At 35.9% G+C, this 23,096-nt stretch overlaps 1 protein-coding gene across 2 annotated transcripts in view; it reads right to left on the bottom strand.

The window, feature by feature from the left end:
• The window catches only part of RABGAP1L (RAB GTPase activating protein 1 like), a gene marked incomplete at its 5' end in the record, with an annotated part of 365,222 nt that overhangs the window by 260,216 nt on the left and 81,910 nt on the right, over window positions 1–23,096 (bottom strand). For both annotated transcript variants that reach the window (XM_081121358.1, XM_081121362.1), the window contains 2 exons: window positions 8,295–8,445; window positions 11,077–11,170. In XM_081121358.1, coding sequence (XP_080977484.1) covers window positions 8,295–8,445; window positions 11,077–11,170 — 245 coding nt within the window. The remainder of the gene's footprint in view (window positions 1–8,294; window positions 8,446–11,076; window positions 11,171–23,096) is intronic.

The following is a 23,096-nucleotide window of genomic DNA, read 5'->3' as shown; positions in this document are numbered from 1 at the left end:
TCACTGCTGCAGGCATTCTTAGAGAACATCTCTATCTCCACAATGAAAAGACATAGTCTTGATTTCATTGTAACCATTCTCTCAAAGTGTTAATATGCCACCAGAAGACGCCCTCATCCTCAAAAATTGTCAGTGACTTAAGTCACCACTGAGTTTGGTATAAACTGGATAAAACTGAGCACCAAGAAAATGTTTCCTCTTGCATGGTAATAAAATCATTCCATGTAGAGGTCCATAAACAGTATCAGTGGAAATAATAACTATCTTGTTGAATCTAAACATGACCTATTACCTAAGAAAAGTAAGTGATCCGAGTGTCTAATCTGACATAGTGAGCACTCCAGACAACCAGCACAAGTCCCACACATGTGCTGTCATGCCTCACCATTTGAAAGGCCAGCTCTAGAGAGCTTTTAGTTGTCCATTAGTGTTCTGTCTCTGGAGGTACTATTTACTGATGAAAATAAGCCTGCAGCTTTATCACACTACAAAGAAGCAGTATCTGACTTTATCGTCGAAGCAATGTTCAGTGGGAAACACTACAAAGAGAGTTAGAAATCATAGATAAATTACAGGTAACTCTAGTTTCTATTTCCAGTCCTGACACATCTTCCGCTGGACCTTGAGCTGAGAGTGCTTAAACTTTTAGACTTCCACATTAACTATAATACCAGTATTTGAAATCAATCTAATCCACAGATGAGTCACAAAGAAAATTAATACATGTTTCTAAATCAATTAATGTATTAAACATATATGACAATACTGTAAGTTAAACATTTGACTGAGTTATTAACAGAAATCCACATACCCAAAGTTCAAAGGAAACCCTAAACAACAGTAAGCCCAGAGACATAAAACCTGAATAAAAACCATGGCTCCTGGCTTTCATACTGTCCTTGTTCAAGGTATTGCCTTGCTCCCATCAGATGCATGCATCATGTGTAATACATGCTAGTGGCATTTTGGGTTTAATAACTTTTTCTTCCTTTCTTTAGAAAAACTGTAAGTGTAATAGAAATGCATCTACCTTTAAAAAAGCAATTACTCCAAATTCACAAGATTATGTTTGCCCTGGCTAAGCATGTTAGGAAGTTTGTAAGCCTGAGGTTGTGTTGTACCAGCAGTTTTTTGTACAAAATTTACCTTCTTGAGCTAAAACTGATTTAAAAGAATGGCACACACAAAAAAACTGATCCTAAAGGGCCACAACTGAAACTAGCTTCATAAAAACATACTCAGAGTCTACTGTGTGCCAATAGGTAATAAGGATACAAGGAAGAGAAAGCTACAATTTCAACCGTTCCTCAGGGTAGCTTTCCAGTTCTTATCTTCTTAATTTGTCCAGCTACTTCCCTGTTTTAGAAACTAATAAAATTCTATATATGTATTAAGACAAATATCAGGAGATAGAAAGTAATGCCCAGACGAGCGTGGCTGAGCAGCTGAGCCATTGGCCTAGGATCTAAGAGATCGTGGATCAATTCCAGGTCAGGGCACATGCCTGGGTTTCAGGCTCGATCCCCAGTCGGGGGCGTGCAGGAGGAAGCTGATCAATGACTCTCTCATCATTGATGTTTCTCTCTCTCTCTCCCTCTCCCTTCCTCTCTCTGAAATCAATAAAAACATAAAATTAAAAAAAAGAAAGTAAAATTAACAGCAACATTCAGAACAATTATAAAGATCTCATTAATTGTTCATAATCAATTACCATTTGGGAAATTAAGAAATATCTGATATGCTGAACATAATAATCATCACAGGAACACAAATAAGCCTGGGAAACAACAAGACATATAATACGTATACTGTATAATGCACATACCCTCTTGAAATGAAAACAGTCTCTTTTATACACTAATTCTCTAAACAGACTTTGGTTAAGCTAAATAAACTGCTAAGCTAACAGAAATGCCTATATGATTTAAATAAATTTACTAATAGTTGTTAGATATTTATGTTTATTTTGATCCTGCATGACGTATTATATATATATGTTTATGTTTACATTTACATACACACATACCCAAATGTTGTCTACTAAGATTATATCTAAATAGTATAGTTTGTTTCAGAATTTAAAAAACAGGGTAAGATTAAAAGTTAAAAAGCCTTGCAGATCAACCACAATATTCTAACTCTAAAATTACGGCTATTGTGTAAATTTACACTTGAAAGAAGTCCATTAAATATGAAAGTTTATCACTACAAATAAAGTCTGCTAGAAATCTTTAAATTATCCCCTTTCAACTGGGACATAAGCAGCTAAAGAACGTTGCTGGAAGCTGGACAGAAAGCAGCTAAGCCAACAGTTTCTTTCCATTAAATACCCTGACTGAGCAGGCTGCTGAGAGTAGTTTCCTTTTTAATTAGAGTCGTTTCCTGATTAATTAGTCCCAGAACACTTAATGCAAGACTACACTGTGCCACTGAGATGAACAACAATTCTCCTTCGGGTACTATCTCGTCTTTTCCTGAGGATCAAGCTCAATCTACTTTCTGTTCAAATAGGAAAGGGTCTTTCCACAGAAGTTGGTTGGAAAAACTGTAGCTCAGTATCATCATCTCATCAACCTCAACAAGAGTATTTAAATTATCTAGGGAAACACCTTCACTCCTTAATTTAAGGTTCTATTATAGTTTTTTACTCAGAAAATCCTGATTTTAAAGAATATGTAATAAAGATCAATTTTCTTGTTGACTGCATGATCAGCTATAAAGGACTGAAAAATTGAGAAATTTTGTAAATATACCCAAATCATCCTTGCCCATACTTGAGCTTTGAAATCCTTCAAAGTAAAGATGTGAAGCCCCTAGAAAGCACAAAAGCTATAGAGATTTTGATTAAATAATCTCTATAAAAATTAAAAAAAAAGATGGAATCTTAGTTAGAGAACCTAAGTACCAACTAGACAGACAGATGGGTAGAAAAATTAAGATAAGCTTTCAATTAAAAATATCCATTATACTTTTCAAAAAGGAACTCAAGATTTTAAAAGTTAAATGGAATTGCTCCTTTTCACATCACTTTTGCTGATATTAAAGTAAAAGTCATCTATTAAAATAGATGGGGGATCAAGCCCATAACTTGGGCATGTTCCCTGACTGGGAATCGAACCGGGATCTCCTGGATCCTAGGTGGATGCTCAGCCGCTGAGCCAGGCTCGGCCGGGTGCTATAGATACTTCTGTAAGAGGGAATGTTACCAAAACATGAGCAAAAGTGTGTAATATGCCGGGGGAGGGTGGGCTTTGGGTACAGGTATCTGCTATCTCTCCCTCTTTTAAACTTGACACTAATTAATGTTAAGTATATCTAAACATAAATTTGAATGGAAAAGTAAATCAAAGCCAAAGCAAAAGCCCTGGAGAAAACTCATCATACCCTATTACCCAATACAATATAAATATATATGCTCTAGAAATATGTGCCAATATGGTCAGTAAAGTTATTGTGAAACTGGAATCCAGGGGTCCCACTGTAACTCCAGGCACTTGAAAATCTGTGAGTTTTAAGAAGATCACTGCTTCCCTCTTATCCCTAAGTCTATAGCTATAAATATAGCTTTTATGCCACTGAATCATCTATGCTCAATAATCACCCAGAAGCCTTCCTTAGAAACAGTGCACTCCTACTCTAATTCCAGGATATGAAAATGAAGGTAACATCAGAAAATCACCTTTAATTTACCTCAAAACTACTTACTATGTTTAGAGGATAACAAAGCTAACATTTGTTATGAGAAACAGAACATCATCATTTATGTGTATGAAAATAATTAAGGATCTACTTTTAATTTTTTACAGAAACATGTCAGTGCCGGTGGGAAGCTTTCGCCCTCGGGTTCGCATGTAACCCTAGTTCCTGCGCGCTGGCGCCAGTGTAGATGCGACAGGATGAAAGAGCTCAGTGGACGAGGGCAGAAAACTCGACGAAAATTCCACTGTGAAACACTAAGAAGCAGAGGCATGATTACATAGTAAGAAAGCACCGCCCTCATTATGCAAGAAAAGAGGAAATAAGAGGCACATCTTTAAAAATCTTTCAATAATTCCTAGTTTCCTTTAATAAGGACCTTCCGGTAGACCTACGAGTTCAGGGTATTTACATTACAACAGAGAGTGCTCTTTATTCTCCTTGCCCACCTTATTTTTTTGGTTAATAAATTTTAAAGAACTCTAAATTTTCTGGAGGAATTGTTGTAAATGTTATGGCCGCATCAGTGCAAGAGTCCGTGGCCTTTCCACATCCCAGTGGTACAGACCCAGCTGGAACAGCCCCATTCCATCAAGAAGCTCATTTCCTCAACCAGACAAGGTGATGCCAGAGAACAGAGCAGCATGTAATCAGGCAATGCCCTGTCTCTCAATGAAATTTAGTGTTGAGCGTTGGCTGATGAACATATTGCAGTGAATTTTTAAAAAATAAACCATGTAAAGAAAAAGCAGACATCTACCTGACTAAATGATGTACAGTTTAATTTAAATGTGAAAAGTTATCAAATAAAAAAATACATAACTGAAACCATATTTTCAACTTTTCAATTAAATATTCACCTAATGTTACTCAATCATAAGAAAAATACCAATTTAAATATTTCCTCTTGAGAATGTCCATAACTAGAATTATCATACATTCCAACAAAGTAGAGTAAAAATTTTTCTTTAGCTACGTGTTATATTAAAAGCCATCTGCAACAATAATGCACTGGAGAACAGAGAGAGAACAGGCTTTATTCTGAGCAGTACCAATAATCTAACAAGGTTAAACCTGAGAAGCTTAATCTGTCCAAACAATGTTCAAGAAAGCAGAGAACTTGTAGGATCTTAAAATGGTTGTTTTTTTATTTATTTTCCCAAAAGGTTTTTGCAGCAACTGCCAAAGTAATAATGGCAACTATTGTCCCTTTTGCTCTCTGATAGAGGTTTGAGCACATGCTCTCGGTAGTTTATAAACTTCGCCTTCTTCTTTGTAAGTTTATACTGTCTTATATTTAAGCAATAGATGGTATTTTTTCAGTTCACTGATTTTAAAAATTAATATGCATTACCATCCTAGCACAGAACTTAGACTACAGGTACTCAAACATTTATTGAGTAGACATTGTGATACTACTTGTTAAATTCTATTACATCAATTCCAGGTGACCAATTAAATATTCTCTTGCGATATCATTTTGATATGACATATTTTCTGAGGTTCTTAATTTCATATGTTTATTCTAACAAGAATAAACTTGCATTTCATTCTTCCCATTTAACAGGGACAAGCATTGATCTGTAAACAGTGCATGTAGTTGGATATCTGCGGTGGGAGTAAGGGGAGGAAAAAACACACTGATTTCACTTTCTAAGACTCCCTGGATAATCCAACCAAGTTACTAACTGGCAGCTGAGTCATTACATAAACGCCCCCTACACTGCACTCCCTCTTCTAGGCTGCTCAGACATATGTAATTCCCACATGGCTCATCCAAGCAGAGCTGTCACTACCTCATCTATATGCCACACACATGATTAAGAAACCTATTATAACCTGTATCAGAATATGCTTGACCTATCCATGTATAGGCCTGGCTTCCCCCAAAGCTACACTCATCAAGGGTATGAACTCTTTTTGTCTACATAGCGTTGAAAACCATAGAGAGATGCAGCCCATCAAAGATGCTCCATAAAGTTACTGAATGAGTGAATTAATAAGTGAATGAGATTAACACCTGCCTTGCAATCTTGATTATATCAGATAGTCATTAGGAGTAGCTTTTAGAGAATATTATCTGACTTTATGATATACTTGAATATGCGTAACCACGAAAATAATAACTCATGTAACCACTACAAAGTCAAGTTTTAGAATTAAAATATTACATAATATATAACAGCCAGGAAAGAAAAGACAAAAACAAAAAAGACAAATCTGACACTTCATGCTTCTAAAAAGATTTCTTCTCCATTCCATCAGCTGTTATTCACATCATGAGCTCTTCTGAAAATTATGTGACAGGAAGTTATCTAATACACCTATTAAAGTGGAAGTATACACTGATACCATATCCATTATTACTATTATCATGTTATGATGTAATATCATACTGGCAAAAACAGTAGAAACTAATCTTGAATACTTACAATGTGCCAAGCACTGTATCATTTTATTTCATTCCCACAACAACCCCAGTAACAATCCTATTATCCCTGCTATACAAATGATGAAACTGAGCCTTAGAAAGTTGGGACAACTTCTCAAGATTACAAATTAATATGTGGGAGAATCCAGGAGGAAACGCAGGAGTTCACTATGGAGGGCGACAGTGGCTTCAAATTTTAAACTCTGTTGCTTACTAGCTTGGGACGTTGGGCAAGTTCCTTAGATGGCACTTGGTATATATGGTAAAACTTATCACACATATGAGCATATACTATAGTGTCAGGAGTTCACAAATAATATTTTAATTTTTCTCCCAAAGTCTGAAATCTTAACAAAGCCTCTAGCTGTTACCCCATAAGCAGCCATTAAAAGTACACAGCTTGTTATTTATATGAAAAAGGTATCTGACACCCAAAATTATGGTCTGTGCACATATTTGCTCAGATAGCACAAACTTCCAATATATGACTATTTCTCTCATTATTTATTTTTATTACACACCCAAGCTACTGTATTATACTGTTATTTTTATATTTTTAACATTCAGTCCCAAATTCTCTGGAACTAATTGTACAAGTTTAACTATATTTGAAATTCCTGATTTCAGGTTTTTAAGTAAGAAGACATAAAGAGTTTTTATAATAATATACACATGTAGTTTTCTAAGACTCCCTGGATAAGTAGTCAACTGCCACACCTCTGCCCTCAGAGCTTCAGGGACACCGCTCTTCAGCAGCGTGGACAGCCCTCTTAGTTGTGCACCAACAGTGACAAAATCACATAGCAATATTTAAATTGCCAAATGTGTCAAATGCCCGTCTTTATAACATAAGTTTATTTCCAAAGTAGGCGTTGTCATCCATCATCATAACATCAGTTCTTACTTGAAGGGATAGACTAGTGTTTTTTAAACATCTTGCTATGTAACGTTCTGTGACAGCAATCTTTTCAAACCGTTCATCCATCCTATGAGTTAAGGTTAAATTAAAACTAGATTTCCTATAAATCCACATAATCAAACACATGCAAACTGCAAAAACTGTAATATTCTGAAAGTGAACATCTAAGTGTGAGCACCACTGTTATTCAGCCCCAACGTGTGCAAGCCCCTTCTTCCCTCAGGTCTCTCCTGAACCACGTGGGACAAGTGGCCATTGGGCCCAAGGACCTAGTGAGGTCTCAGTACCACAGCAGAGCAATCATTAGCACAGCAAGTATCAGTGCAGCTTCATATTTTGTAATTTAAAATATACAAATAAAACTTTAGATATCCTCCCATGGATCACTTTGCACATGCCACTGTAGAAAACATTAATTGTGAAAAATAGTTTTAAAAATCTGAATTCAGCAGTCACTGAATACACTAGGCACTCAAAAATATTTGTGGAAGTGAAGGGGCAAAGAAGGAGGAAGGGAAGAAGGAATTAGAGGGCCTAAAGAATTATAAAAGTTGATATATCCCGAGGAACAAAGTCTTGCTTATCAAAAAATCACACTTATGAATTGAGATTTTTTAAAAACAAAAAAGTTGCTATTATTTTTAAAATCTATGATTTAGAGTGGATTAAGAAATTAGGAGGTGAGGCCTGTGAAGAAAGACAGTGTAGGACCGAGGATGACCTTTATCATGCTCTAAAATGAGCCTTTTAGACATAGCAAAGGAATTCACACTGGATCCAGGGGCTCCTGACAGAATAAGGATCTGGACAACTGTCCACACATCATTGAAGTGTGAGGCCACATAGGCACAGAAGGCCTTTTGATTACATTTTAAGTTAGTCTGAGTTTAAAATTATACTAGAAGACAATTATATTGTGAACAACTATAACTATATATAAATCTCAAACAACAAGAAAAGGTTACTTTATTACACTTGAAGTATAAATATATTCCAATTTGGTAAATAGTTATCAGAAAGTCATTAACAGGATAAAATGAAAGCCAAGGCATAAAGTGCCTGCAGCTGACTATGGTGCCTTGTTTACCACTATCCAAGAAGGGTTCTGAACAAAAGGCAGAACTATTCACTGCACCACACTGACAGAGTTTTGAAATAGGTCCAAAGCATTTATGGCTATCGGAGTTATGAAAACAGGGTTTATTTTAAATGTTGTCCCAGGAATATAACATGAAAAGAGCTTCCTACCTTTGTGATGAGAAGTCGGTATCTATCCAGCATTGCCTGGTTGTCATGGCAGCCTGCTAACAACTGCCACACCTCTGCCCTCAGAGCTTCAGGGACACCGCTCTTCACCAGTGTGGGCAGCCCTTTCGGTCGTGCACTGAGGTTATTGTGCCTGAGAAAACAAGAAAATAAGGCATTCATACTCCCCTCACCACTGCTGAACTGCTGGTGTTATGAAATGTATATTAATGAATTTATATAAAGGATAAGCCTGGCTCAAGAGAGAACGGGGGAGGGCATGAGATAATGACAGAGTTTAAGCTCTGAGATGTCTTTGACTACTTTTCCTGATCTTATCTTCTTTTTTGGTGAACCATGTAATTCCACCATCAAGGAAAGGTTCTTCTTCCTCTCATTTACTTTTTTTTTAATCACCCTATGAACTTACGCGGTATAACAAATGTGTAACTGAATATTTCTAGGCAGCATTTAGAGGCACACAAAAAACATCTGAATCCCATTAGAGGAATGTATGGCAAGATGGCTGATGGTGTATGTGTGTGATGGGGGATGGGGAGAAGGGATCCTGAAGCTGAAAGTGGGTCACAGGCTCATGGTCAACATGCCCCCAATTGCCCAAGCTGCTGAGAGGCCAAAGAATGAAGCAGAGAAGTCCAGCTTGTTGGTTTAGAGTTTTGACAGGGAACTTAACCTACAGGATTGCAGTCCTGGGCACCAGCAGGACGAAATAGACCCCTGCACCATTCACCACCCCCAAACCAGCTGTTTCACACCCTCTGAGAAATTAACCTCCATGTTCCAAAAGGAATGTAGAGGTGATGGGGGGTCAAAGGGACCAGAAACCAGGGGCTTTGGTGCCAGGGTGAGTTAAACATTGAGGGCGCCTTAACAGAATCCCCCATCCTTAATATCTGATCAACCTCGATTTTCAGCTGGGTTCTTCATCTTCTACCACTCCAAGGTGATGTCTGAGCATGCTGATCTGCCTTCAGCAAGAACCTTGTTAGGTCAGTTTAGCCAGGATTCCACATTACCCCTGAGGTTTCTTCTTAGTAATTTTCCATCTACTGACCTCCACCCTGCTCCCTAGCTGTAAATTCTCACTTTTCTTCGCTGTATTTGAAGTTGAGCCCAATCTTTCTCCCCCACTGCAAGACCACTTCAGTGATCCTTATACCCATCATGATAGCCACCCCCACCTTTGAATAAAATCTACCTAAGTGGCTTAAGAAGTATCATGAGTAGTTTTACTTTAATACTAACTTGGGGCCATCTAAATTGAAAACTGTTCATCATAAAGTAATAGGGGCAACAACACTAATCAAAATCAGTAAAACATGTGAGATAAATTTAGGTAGGTGGACAATGCTTACATGAATAAATTAACTTCTGGATATAGTATAGGGGAAAATTGTGAAACATTTTTAATACGGGCCAAAGAGGTTGCTGAACATCATTTTAATGGAATGCCGGAGCTTCTGAGAATTACCTGATGCCATAGGGGTGTATGCCTTTATTTGTCTTTGACGAGGCTAATTTACAATTCTCCACAGATAGGCAATGATGTGTAGAAACCTGACAATAATGCAAAAGTCTTTTGTATCTAGCTATTCAAATGATTCCTGTTCATGCAGTGCAGGTGAATTGTTAAGTGCAGAATACAAATCTCTTAATTAAATCCTCACTTGATTGGTTCTAATATCTTACTGGTTCCCTATTAATTATGAGTTAGATAAATTCTGAGATGTGTTATTTTATATTTGTACACATAAAATAAATTACATTTTCTTTGTTTAATAAAGGTGAGGCAGCTGGCCCTCTCTTCTTCCTAGAGCATCTCCTCACAAACATAATTGGCTCAACACTTTGGTTAGGAATTTGATGAACCTAGTATCCAGATTTTACAATGAAAAGTCATAAGCTTCCAACCCTTGGATCTATAAATACATACCTCCAAATTAACTCAGGAGTCTCTTAGGATATGTATAGGAGATCACGATAAGTAACATTCATTTGTCTCTCAAGATAAGAGTAGTTTTAATTGTTCTTTCTTCTACTTTACTATATTAAAAAACAAAACAAAGCATGTCTTCCCAGACTTTGTAGTTCCTCCTGGACTACCTGCATGCATGTAATCTGATATGCATACTCAATAAAAAAAAAATAGTGTTTTCCATATGTCTACACTAGCATGGCGGAATCTTTTTATTGGCAAGATTGTTTATTTTACCAGCATATGATACTCATGATTCTCCTTTTTAAAAACTTAATTATAATAAATATAAACAGAGTATCTTTTTTTTGTAGTTCCAGATAAAAATCCCAAAATGTAAAGTAAAAGTTTTAGTCAGAAAGATTAAAACAGACTGAGTTACAGTTTATAATCAGTGGTGAAATGAGTATTTCTAAACTCTATAGCCCCTTTTAGTGGTAATCATCTTAGTAGAGAAGGAAAATGTACCCCTTTAACAACAGATATCTACATGTGTTGGCAATAGAGCATAAAATTCACTCCTCTGAGCAATGTTATGTCTGGTAAAATAATAAGGCAAATATGTCTTTCAAAAGTAAGTTATATAAGACCATACTGGGGGGAAGACCTAGGTAAACACAGAGCACTTAGGAATTTTATTTTAACTTTTATGTTTTTAAAAAGTACATTAAAATATTAAAATCTATGAACACAAAGATTTTAATACAACAAATTATGTAATACAAAACCTAACTAATACAAATCAATTATATAAACATAAAATTTTCAGTAAGAAAAATAAATTTTTACCATCTTCCCAGCAATTCTCCCCAAGAATACAGGATCTTCTCAGGACAATCCTTAGACACATCACCTGTTCCACTAGAGAGTTCATTATCACTCTCTGCAGAAGAAATACAAAAACAAAAGCAACAAACATTATAGTATATATAATATTAGATATTTATATATCATAAAACAAAAAAAATGACTATGTGCCCATAAAAAACAAATACTTCTGCTTATATTATTACACTCATTGCAAAAATAACAGTAAAACAGTTCATCCATATAATTTATCCTTAGTACCTAGATACATGCTTAGTGCCTAGATAAACTTTTTATGAAAATGTTTACATAGTATAAAATTTACATAGTATAAAATTGAAAATACCTACAAATAGGATAAATACCTACAAATGCAAATAGTAAAACTTAAAAGTTAATGGTAACACAATTAGAAATTCCTATATGGTGCTCTATTCATCAGATTAATATTCTCAAATATTAATATTTTATTAGTGAGACCAAAAAATGCTAAAATCAAGGGTGACACATATATATCAATATATAATGCTGAGAAACACATATGTTACAATACAAATACACCAATCTGAAATGTAAAAAAGAAAAATTAAGGTTTTAAAGACATATAAGTACGAGAAATTTTTGACTAAAGGAAACTATTTGGCCTTTTAAAATGTCAACTTTATAAAACATTCAAAATTGTAAAGTAAGTTTTAGAAAGAACAAGATTGAGTTACAGTTTACAATCACTGGTGAAAATCAGTAATTCTGAACTCTATAAGGTAACAGAGATAGTACAAAAATGAAATAGGCACAGTTTATCTACATTATAACAAGGCCTTTGACACTGTACTAGATATCCTTGTTGCTTTCTGAAACCAAAACCTATATTATTATAAACCTCTGCTAACAAGCCTAAAATCATCACTGGTAACAACAACGTGTTGTCTTTCTGACGATATTCCAATCTTCCACCACAAACAGTTCACTGGACTATAAACACCTAGATTAGCAGAGGAAACCCACAAGGAAAAGGGAAGAAAATAAGCAAACTGAGGTAACACTGATGAACATTAGAGCATAAAGGACAGCAAGTCAGGGGCCAAATAACTGAATGAAAAATCAGACTTAGTCAAGGAAGGTTGTTATTCCAGGTTTTTATTGAACATTTGCCTTTTAAAATCCATATTCCAGGCACTATTCTAAGTTTTACAGGAATTATCTCAATTCTACTAGTTTGCCCACTTAGAAAATGAAAAAGCGGAAGCAAAGGGAGGTTAAGTAGCTTGCCTGAGATTACCCTGCTAAGGGAGAGAGAGGGTTCCATCTCCATTTGAATCCAGAGTCAAATACCACCACTCCATGTAGTTTTTCCTACCACGTTTCTATAGGAGGCTGTGCTTGGCATTAGCAGGTACCAGTCTGTGCCAAGTGCCAACATCTAATACATGCTGGGAGCCAGGGCCAAGAATGGAAAAGCCAGGCACATTTAAAACAACCTGCCCAAGAAACACTAAATTGGAAGCAATAGACTTCCTGGAGAGGCTTCAGGGGTGTATTCCCCTTAATGAACAAAAATGAAATTGATAGCCCAGTGACATCGAGATTGTGAGCCAGATTTCTGTCTTCCTTGCTGCAGAAATTACAGACCAGGAGTGTTTTAGATACTTGATGGCCATCCTGCTAGACTGAAAAAAAAGGAGGCTGAGGGACAGTATGTTAAAGTTCCTACAATATTAGATAAAACAGAGCTTCAAGATAGAATGAGGGAAAGAAACTAAGAAAAAAATAAGAATGAAAAGACATGGGAACCAAAGTGCAGTAAAAAGCATAGCGAGCAGACTGGCAAGTAGAACGTGACAAAGAAGGAAAGGGAAGGAAGATGGAACCAAGCAGGTATGTAGGTTAATTCTGAAGGTTCTGAAGAAGCAACTGCATCCCATTCTACACAGGAAAAAAGGACAGAAGAAAGAAGACTGGGGTGCCCATTCTTGACTTAACCCTACTTTTCCATCAAAATCCAGGTTGGGTGTTACCCTTTTCTGGCTGGGCTAAATGCTCCCCCTCTGGGCATATTCTCATTGCATTTAGCACATCATATTATGTGCCTATTTTCTTCTCAATCTTCTCCCATCAGATTTTCAGGTTTTTTGATGTGGGGACTAACTTTTATTTCTATATTACAAGTGCCGAGATTGATACTTGGCCACAAGAGTGTTAAAAGTTGCCTGAATGAATAACTGAAGAGGAGGGGAGAAGAGGGGAGGCAAATCCGTTTCAACTAGAGAAAAATGTATGCCTTGAACGCTGGTGACATCTCTCTGTGTGTGGACGTGGGTAAACAGGAACCAGGCTCACTCAGTCATTCATAATGGATCCTGGAGCCAGACTGCTTGGACTTGAAATCCAGTTCCACCACTTACTAGCTGTGATCCTGCACGTTACTTAACCTGTCTATGCTTCAGCTGCCTATTTCTACCTTAGAAATAGGTAGAAATATTTTCTACCTTAGAGAGTAGTTGTAGGAATTAAGCAACTTATTACATGCAAAACATTACAGTGCCTGGCAAAAGGCAAGCGCTATACAAATGTAAGCTATTAAAAGCTGTTTCATTCAACAAGTGTGAATGCCTATAATGTAGAGTACTGGGGTAGAAGCCAGATTGCATGGTTTGAGGAATGAACTGAATGGGAAGTGAGACAGTAAATGCAGTTTTCTTTATTCCAATTCATGAAATATGGGGAGGTGAGAGAATAATATAGCTAAAGGGAGCTACAGGTCAAGTCAAGCATTACGCTTCCTTCATCAACTCCCCTTCCCCAGGAAACTAGCCAGTTCTTCCTTTCTGGCTCTTGTGGAGACTCCTCCAGTAATATCTATAAGACTTTCATGAAAATATGCCTGTTTTCATTATTTACTCATGTATTCATTATCTATAACATTCATGTTTTACATGTGTATTTCCCTCTCTTGTAATCTAAGCTCTGCAAGGGCTGGAATCATGTCTTATTTGTCTTTATATAGTAGACTTTTGCACATAATAACACTCAACTGTGGAATGAATGGAAAGATTTCTGTTATTACTTAATTTTTAGAATATGTTCATACACTTAAAGTAATTAAATAGTTCCAACTTCTCTATAAAGTTTAACTTTAGAAGAGGTCTCTGGGAGACAGCTGAATTTAGGAAGTAGGATTTGGTAGAGACTCCTCTAATATCTCTTACTTCAACCCTTTTTCAGGAACATTTTCCTCATCAATTTCCATTTCCCTGCAGTTAGTGGTCTCCTTCAGAAAGGGGGACCACACAGAGTACTGCAGATATCCTCAAACTCATACTGTAGGACTACAACTTTGTTTAGTCTAGACATCAGTAAAATGGAAATAATGGTATCAATCATATCACATTGTAAAAATTAAATGAAAATGCACGTGTACTACTAAATGCAGTGCCTAGCACACAGCAGTACTCAAGCATTAGCTCTCTTTATTATTGTTGTTGTTTTTACTGAGTCCTCAGTTTCCTGCTCAGTACTTTCAAGTAACTAAAAAACATTCCATGTTTGTTTTTTCTTATTATCCACTGATTTCTAATGTGCAGAGAGCAGCAACCAATTGTGCCACACCAAAAGAAGAGAGCTATAACTTTTTAGATCAAACAAAATAAATACGTATGATACTTCAATCAAAATAATAAGGGCTCTATCTTAACTTTGGCCACTCCCTGCTTTGAAAAAAACTGTGTTTCCATTAGCAATGTTTCTCATCCTACTCATAAAAGGAAATTTTCAGAACTCATATCAATAAGCATCATAAAAGGAAAAAAAATACACACACATAGACACAATGATTTTTCAAATCAAGTTAAAAGAAAACCACAAAGTTAGGAGCAAATGGGCACAAAAATCTCTTTTCTTTACAACTGAAGGATTACTCATAAAATAAAAAGCTGAAAAGTGAGCGCAGATAAAATGTGACTACTGAGGGTTTTCAGAGATGATTCCCTTAATTATACCCCTTTTTAAATAAGTAATAAACTTTTGCTGAAAATAATAAGGGAATCACAGTTTGCTGTAAACTCTCTTTAAACACATGGGGGAAGGGGAAAAACCTAAACCTTACAAATTGTGCAAAACCTATAGGAGCACAGTTCTGTATTATACCTGTCAATTTAAAATACTACAAAAGGGATTTATGTTGATTACTTAGTAGTAAATAACGTCATTTTGGACAGCCAAAAACTATGACCACATTTGTAAACCCTGAATATAATATAATCTCTCATTTCACACATGACAGAATCAGAATATACTTGTTCTAAATGGAAGCTGATATACAAATATAAATCATTAAACCAAAGATCATCCTTAATTTCTGAAAAATTACAACATTTCCCGCCACCAAAAGCAGGTGATTTTTTTTTAGAGAGAAGATTCAAGATAGAGGAGACCACACATAGCATCATTCTTTCCAACTAAGTCATCATCCCTGTCATTCTCCGAATCTAACTGCAGGTTTCTAATTAATAATCCCTGTAGTTGCTATGCATAAGTGATTAATAAAAACGTATCATTATTGTTGAAACCTGTCAGCCATACTCAAGAATAGTACATCACCTGAAGGACAATGAACAACGTTAAGCAAACTGTTGTCTTAATTGTGAGGTCAGTATATTCTTTCGTGTGTGTATGTGTTCGTTGCTTTTTACATTTTTCCAAGATAGTAATGACATTTAAAATTTATTTAGATGTCAATTTACATTTTGTATTTCAGTTATTTGGAAATGCATTTCAATTTTCTGCCCATTTTCCTTTTTTTAACTACTTTATTGAAGTATGATTGACATACAAAATGCTATAGACATTTAATGCACACAAATTGGTACGTTTGGAGAAGCTAGCATAATCACATAATTTAAAATTTTGGAGAATGTCCATTTGAATGTATTATCTGTGACTCTTTTTTCAACATAAACTGAGGGGTGCTAAATAAGGAAAGACATGTCTGACAGATTATAAAGAGAATACGCATAAGTCGTTAACAGGCTCTGCGACTCTAAGAGAAACGAAGTACAGTGAAACCAATTGCACCACAGGCTAACACACAAAGGAGGTAAGGTCCTGCAGCATCTCATCAACAGATGTTTAAAACACTTTATGTTGCTGTTCTCTGAATCTAACATTTTAAAGAGATTTCCATTCATTAAACAAATATTTCCTTAACACTTGCCACATACTAGGCAATGTGAACTCAAAAGAGAATAAAATACCATCTGCCCCTTAGGAACTCACACTTTCGAAGGTGAGAGAAATGAATTTTAAAAGACCATATTTGTAAATAAAGTATTTTAAGAATTATTATAGTGGTGTGTTCAGGTATCAATAGAGCAAGATGGTAAGAAGACCAACATTGCTTCAGTGTGTAAGGGACGCCTTCCAGAAAAAAATGGGGCCTACTTGAGCCAGAGGTCAAGGGAGACTATCTGAAGAGGTAACACTTGAGCCTTGAACTAAGAACTAAACGACGAGAACGAGAAAAAGGAAGCTTTCCTCTGTCCCATTTACCCTTTCTTTATTTTATTAATGTCTCTCTCCATCTCTAGACTGCAAGCTCCTTAAAAACTGGAACTGTTCTTAAGCATATACTACAGTGCCTTGCATATAACAGGCAGTAAATCTAACTGGATGTAGGAAGAATGGAAGAAAGGAATCTGGAAAGAAAGGGTAAGTGGGACAGAGCAAAGCTTGGTAATGGCAGAAGCAAGTAAGAGGAAACTAGCACTGGAGAATCATAAAGGTTATGCGGAGAGAGGCGACTACAAAGATTATTAACGGGTTATGGTCAGGCATGAAAAATTTCAGACATGAAAAATCAAATACCCTTACTTCTTGGATGTTGTGGTTTTTATACAAAAGAAAGGACAAATTAAAGCTTTAATTATCTAAAGTCAATCTTGTTTAATTTTTAAAACCACTCAAAATTTAAAAGATTTTAATGTGCTCAAATGGGTCCTACTTAGAATTTTTACTGAATAATTTGCCCATCTCTATCTACAGTATAATGAAAACACTAACAGAAGTCTATTGTGTAGCTCTTCTGCTGACATACATTTTACAAATATTTCCTCCAGCCCCAATATTAAAGCCAGTGTGATATTTTTAGCACTAAGTTTTTGGAAAGCTCAGCTTTCTTCCTGTAGTTATAAGAGATCTGAGTCACTCAACTCCCAATGCCATATTTGAATCATTAGAACACCACATCCCCCTGATGCAACAAGAGCCTTAATTTCTCCGACTGAAAAATTAAGCTCTTTCCTTCTAGATACTAACTATTGCGCAAAAGAATGGAATATGAATTACTTCCATAATCTGTCTGCAAACAGTTAATAAGCTCTCAGTCTTGCTTCAGCTAAAGGAGTTAATTGTTTACAGAATGCAATTATAAGGTAATCAGGAGCCTGTTGAATAATTTGCATATGTTTATTTCCCATGTATCTATATATCTATATCTGTCTATATATGTTTGTGCATATTATTCTCTGGTAAGGCATCTATTCATATATTAGCCTATTTATTTATTTGGGTGAGTTTGTTTCTTATTGTGGAGTTTTACTAGTTTTTTCAATAAATGGAATGCAAGTCTTTCTTCAGATAAGTGTTTTGCAAGTACGTTCTGGTCCAAGGCTTTTTGTTTCATTCTTTGAACATTGTCATTCACAGAGTAGACATTTCAAATTTAATAAAATCCACATCATTTTTTTTACTTTCATAAATAGTAAACAAACAAATAAGTAATCAAGAGCCTAGCTTCTGGTCTTGACACTGTCACTCAATCTCAGTGTCTCAAGTTTCCAGAACTATAAATGAGATATTTCAGTAAAATGAAAGTAAAATCTGAGTACATTCTGTGTGCAAATACATAATGCCTAAATTGTTGCCAGGCTCCAAAATTTAAATATTTTAATGATTTGAGGTTAGCAAAATTTTCCTGATTGGAATAGAATGTATCAAAGAAGCCAACAACCAGCACCCTCTTCCCCAGGGCTTTTCCTCAGACACCCACCTCCCCAAGCCCCATCCACAGACTGCACTTGGGAGTCATGGTGGCTAACAGCAATTTCTGGCTTCAACCTAGTTCTCAGCTGGAGGCTGATAAACAGTAGAGTCAGCCCACTGGGGTGAAATGGGGGAAGAGGAAAAGGGAGATTCTAGCAAAGTCTTAGCCTGAAAAACAAAGAAAAGAATTTAGCAAACAAAACAAAACGGTGTGCCCTTGGGCAACCTGCTTCCCTCTCTAAGCTTCAATTTTTCTGTACCAAAAAAAAAAAGATAAAATACCAGCTCATAGGGCTGGTGTGAGAATTAAACAGATAGTTCACATAGTGTTTCATACATATTTCCCAGTATTACGGGCAACCAGGAAGTGGAACTGACGGCCTTGTGAATCAGTTACTCAGCCTGTTTCCACAGAGACCTGTCTGCCTGCTAAGTGTTGAGGGGGTTCTACTTCAGGAGAAGCAAGCAGTAGAAGACTCCAAGGTCTCTTCTAACTCAAAGATTCACTGAAAATATGGAGCTGTATCACCACCACTAGGGTATGTATGTGACCACACCACCGGTGGTCACTACCATCACCATCTTTTAGTCCGAAACGTACTCACTAAGCTGGCAGTGGAAGTGGGTTAGGGTTAGGTGGGTCAGCGTGCAAGCGCTCCTAGACACAAGGTTCTGAACTGGGCTTGCGGACCACTTGCAGACCACCCGCAGACCACCCACCACTGCCTACAGGGATAGAGTCCAGAGGGCGCACTTCACAACACAGAGAACAGCTATGAGATGCAGATGACAGTCCCAGACAGACATGCGTAAATGCTCAATAAAATTAACTCCCATTATTACTATTAACACATCACAGGAGCTGTCTCCAAGGACTATCAGGAAAATAAGTTCCAAGGACTGTATGCTTCTAGGCGCCCTCTAGACCTTCACACCACTGACAGATTTCACTAGAGGCCAGTGTCCAGAACATTTACATTTCTTCAGTCAGATGAAGCACGGTTAACATGTCTTAATCTAGCACAAATACATTTGATTTGATTTCTGACCACCGCGCCTAGTAAAGGTCGTGGTCGAAGAGGAAGCAGGCCTGAGTGACCACAGTGCTGACAGGGAAGACACAGTGACCACCTGGGAGGAAGGGAGAGGATCCTAGGGGAAGGTAAATTCCCTCCCCTCAAATAAGTTGGTTATTTCTGGGTCTCCTAGAAGTTTTGACCTGTACATCCATGGTATGCTGGGATTCCAAAACATTATACACCTCTTAACAGATAAAAATCCCAAAGGTGTGGGTGTGAGTGGAGAGGAGGAGGGTTTTTCATGACTCCTCCCCCACACTACTGCAAAAGCAATGCTCCCTGTCTTCCTGACTCCCCTTTAGACTAACATGCAGGCAGATATACAAGCCTAATGAGATGCTTAGAATTTGACTATGAGTACTATGAAATATTAAATCTCTGATAGGAAGAACAGTGTAGATGAGGTTTAACAGTCATATAGGCCCTTATGAAATTAAAGATTATTACCTGACAAACATATAAAATATGCTCAACCTCACATATAATCGGGGAAATGTAAATAAAATGAGATGCTATTTGTCACCAATCAGAGTGGTAAAGATTTAAAAGACTGATAATTTCTGCTGTTGACGAAGGCACAAGGGAGAGAGGGTGCTCAGATACTCTACAGGAGCAGGCATACATTTGCAGTCTTTCTAGAGAGCAATTTAGCCGTGCCTATCAACAACCAGATCGGGCAGAGCTCAGCAGATCAATCTAGACATCTGTGTGTGTGCTTCGGAGTATATGTACAAGGAAGACTATTCTTTACAATATCTACAACAGCAAGAAAGAAAAATGGAAATTGCTCTTAGAACCCTCAAAAGAGAAATGGAAACTTAAATTATGCTATATCCATGCCATAGAATACTATATGCAATTAAAAAGAGTGAGAAATAGCTTAACATAGTATTCACAGTAGATTGTTTAATGAGAAAAGCAAGTTGCCAAACAGGATATACACAATGTTCCCGTTGGAAAAGGGTACATATTTCTCAGAATTAGAGTTCATGGGCAGTGGGGGTCCATTTTATATTTATTTAAATTTTAAAACAATACGAGAAAGAAAACTCCATATTTTTTGTGTTTGTTCTCTAAGTAATACAAAGCTGCTTATCTTCCCAAATTGCATATCTGTGACTGGCTTTACAGACAATTTTTCAGTAGTTCTGTTAACTTATTTAAATGTCTCAAAGATTTGATTAAATAAATTATTTTCTCAGTCAAAAACCATTTTAGTTGATTCATGTACTTGGGAAAACTGAAATGACAAACCTATCAACAATATTTGCTAGGGAAAAACAGAACATTATTATTATAAGTTTATCTCAAAGAAAAATCCACTTGGGGTTCCTCATTTGTCAACAACAATAATTATTTTAAGAACTCCAGCTGTTTCCAATCAATCTCTTCCTTTTATTAGGCTACCATTTAAAATGCTATTGATATATCATTGTGAATAAAGTCTTATCTTCTTAGCATGCTGGATGTAGACAACCTTTTCAAACACATGCTTTACTAAACCATTTAGGAAAATATAATTACACATAAAAATGTTAATAGAAAGATAAATAAAATCAAGTCAAATCTATATTAAAACTGTGTGGCATTTAGCCAGTTGCACTGACCCTTCAAGTACAAAGGTTACTTATCCATCATTTAAAGGTCAGCCCTACTATCAACAAACATTTATAGAATCAAATTAAGCCTTCCAATCTTCAAAAAGTATCAGTATATAACTTTATTTACAATATGACTGCTTTGCATGTAAATATGTAAGATTGCTATATAGTTGAAACATATTTCAATAAGACAAAACAAAAATATCCTCAGGTCATGAGATAATTATTTTCCTTAAAAAAGAAATAACAATGAAATTTTGTATTATAGTAAAACTTTAGATATCAAAACATTTCCCCCTCGATTCCCAATTATTCTATAAATGAAGTTAGGAGAACGGGGTTTTACTGAAGAGGGAGGAAATCCCATTTCAGTAAAATTTCAAGGATTTCAAATAAAAACATCTTGGTATAGAAAGTGAACCCTGAACATCTATGAGAAACATGAGTTTTCATCCAAACTTGAGGTAGCACCAGCCTCGGTGCTAATCCAAGTTTGCATAACAAAAGTGTACTTAACTCAACCTCCCTCTTATCTTCTAATATTCTTTTCTATGTAGCCTTCATCTTATTCTATAATATTTTCACAGTGTTGATAGGGAAATTACAAAGGCAGCCTTGTAACAATGTCTCAAATAAATTATACATTCATTTTAATCTCCATCTTTCAAGAAGTTTGAAGCATGAAGCCTGGCAAAGAAGCATCACATTAGCTGGCATTCAGGAGAATCTGGGGGTTGGGAAACATGAGGCATTTATCACACTGATGTTAGAAAGATGATGGACAGCTTCGTGCACACTGCAGTGACATGAAAATAGCACTAATTCAGAAAGAACTAAGGGTAACTTTCTATGGGGGTACTGGTTAATTCAAAATTAATTTTCTAACTTCTAAAATGATTTTTTTAACAAATTAGAAAAATATATGTAAAGAAAAACATGATCACTTAACTCTTGATAGTAAATCTTTACATTAATAATATTTCAGAAAATGCAAATAGTATATCTACAAAGTACTAAATAAACCAAATTTGACACTAGCATAAAAACAAAAACACCAAAAATAATATAATAAAAGAACACCAAGAAAACCCAAACCTATAAAAGCTTAATAACTACATAGAAGCATTTTAAAATCAACACTTACTTAACTCTTTTCTTAATACATACAATATAAAATTCAGAACTCATTTACTATATTCACAATCTTATATTTACTATAAAGTTAAAACTTAAACTTTATGTAATATACTTATATATTTAAAACTTTTGCATAAAATTGTCTTCAAGACTGATTTTCTTACAAAAGATTCTACATCATATTAACACTGAAAATCAATTCTCCCTGAAAAAGCTTATATGACAACATACAAACTATTTTTATAACCTTTTTTTTTTTTAAATATATCTTTATTGATTTCAGAGAGAGGAAAGGAGAGGGAGAAAGAGAGCTAGAAACATCAATGATGAGAGAGTCATTGATTGAGACCACAACCCGGGCATGTGCCCTGACCGGGAATTGAACCCTGATGGCCTGGATCCCAGGTCGACGCTTAACCGCTGAGCCACGCCCGGCCGGGCTATTTTTATAATCTTAAGATGTACTTTTTCTATTGGATCACCCATTTATGATAGTCTGAATTAAATACACATTTGGGAATTATCGAAACAACCAAGAGTACAGTCATGGCTTGCATATTACCAAATTGTTTAGGCACGCTTAAATACTAAAATGAGAAAGATGGGTGCCTGCCACCAGGCCTACCTGAGGAAGCACTAACTCTAGCATGCTTTTCTTTTTTTCTTGCTTCTTCTCATATTTCCTTTCAAATACATTTTCTATTAAGAACAAAGTCAATTCATGAAACTTGAGTTGCTCTAATTAAGGTCATTTTAAAATGTCAAGAAAAAAATGCTCGTTTTTTTAGAGAGCATTTTAACCAATACAAATACAAAAACAAAAAATGCAGACTATACTAAACATAAAAGGTACAACCAAGAGCAAGGCTTACCTAACTAATATCACTGTGGATCTGATATTGTAGAATTACTTGGGCATATGCCTTAAAGAAGGTCATACTGTACTCACCATCTGTTGCCTTCTTGTAACTTATTATCCATGTTACAAGTAACTAAATACAGCAGGTCCTCCAATAACATAGTCTTATCTTTCAACATTTTGTTATAACATTGATCAGATGCCAGAGGAACTTAACTCTCCTTTATAGCAACTAGCCCATGGTAAATTGGTTTCATTACACATTGTTTCACTTGAAGTCACAGAACCTAT

Source organism: Miniopterus schreibersii, assembly GCF_964146895.1.
Source record: "Miniopterus schreibersii genome assembly, chromosome: 19".
In the NCBI taxonomy this organism is placed as follows: Eukaryota; Metazoa; Chordata; class Mammalia; order Chiroptera; family Miniopteridae; genus Miniopterus; species Miniopterus schreibersii.
This window is presented reverse-complemented; position numbering and strand designations above follow the sequence as displayed.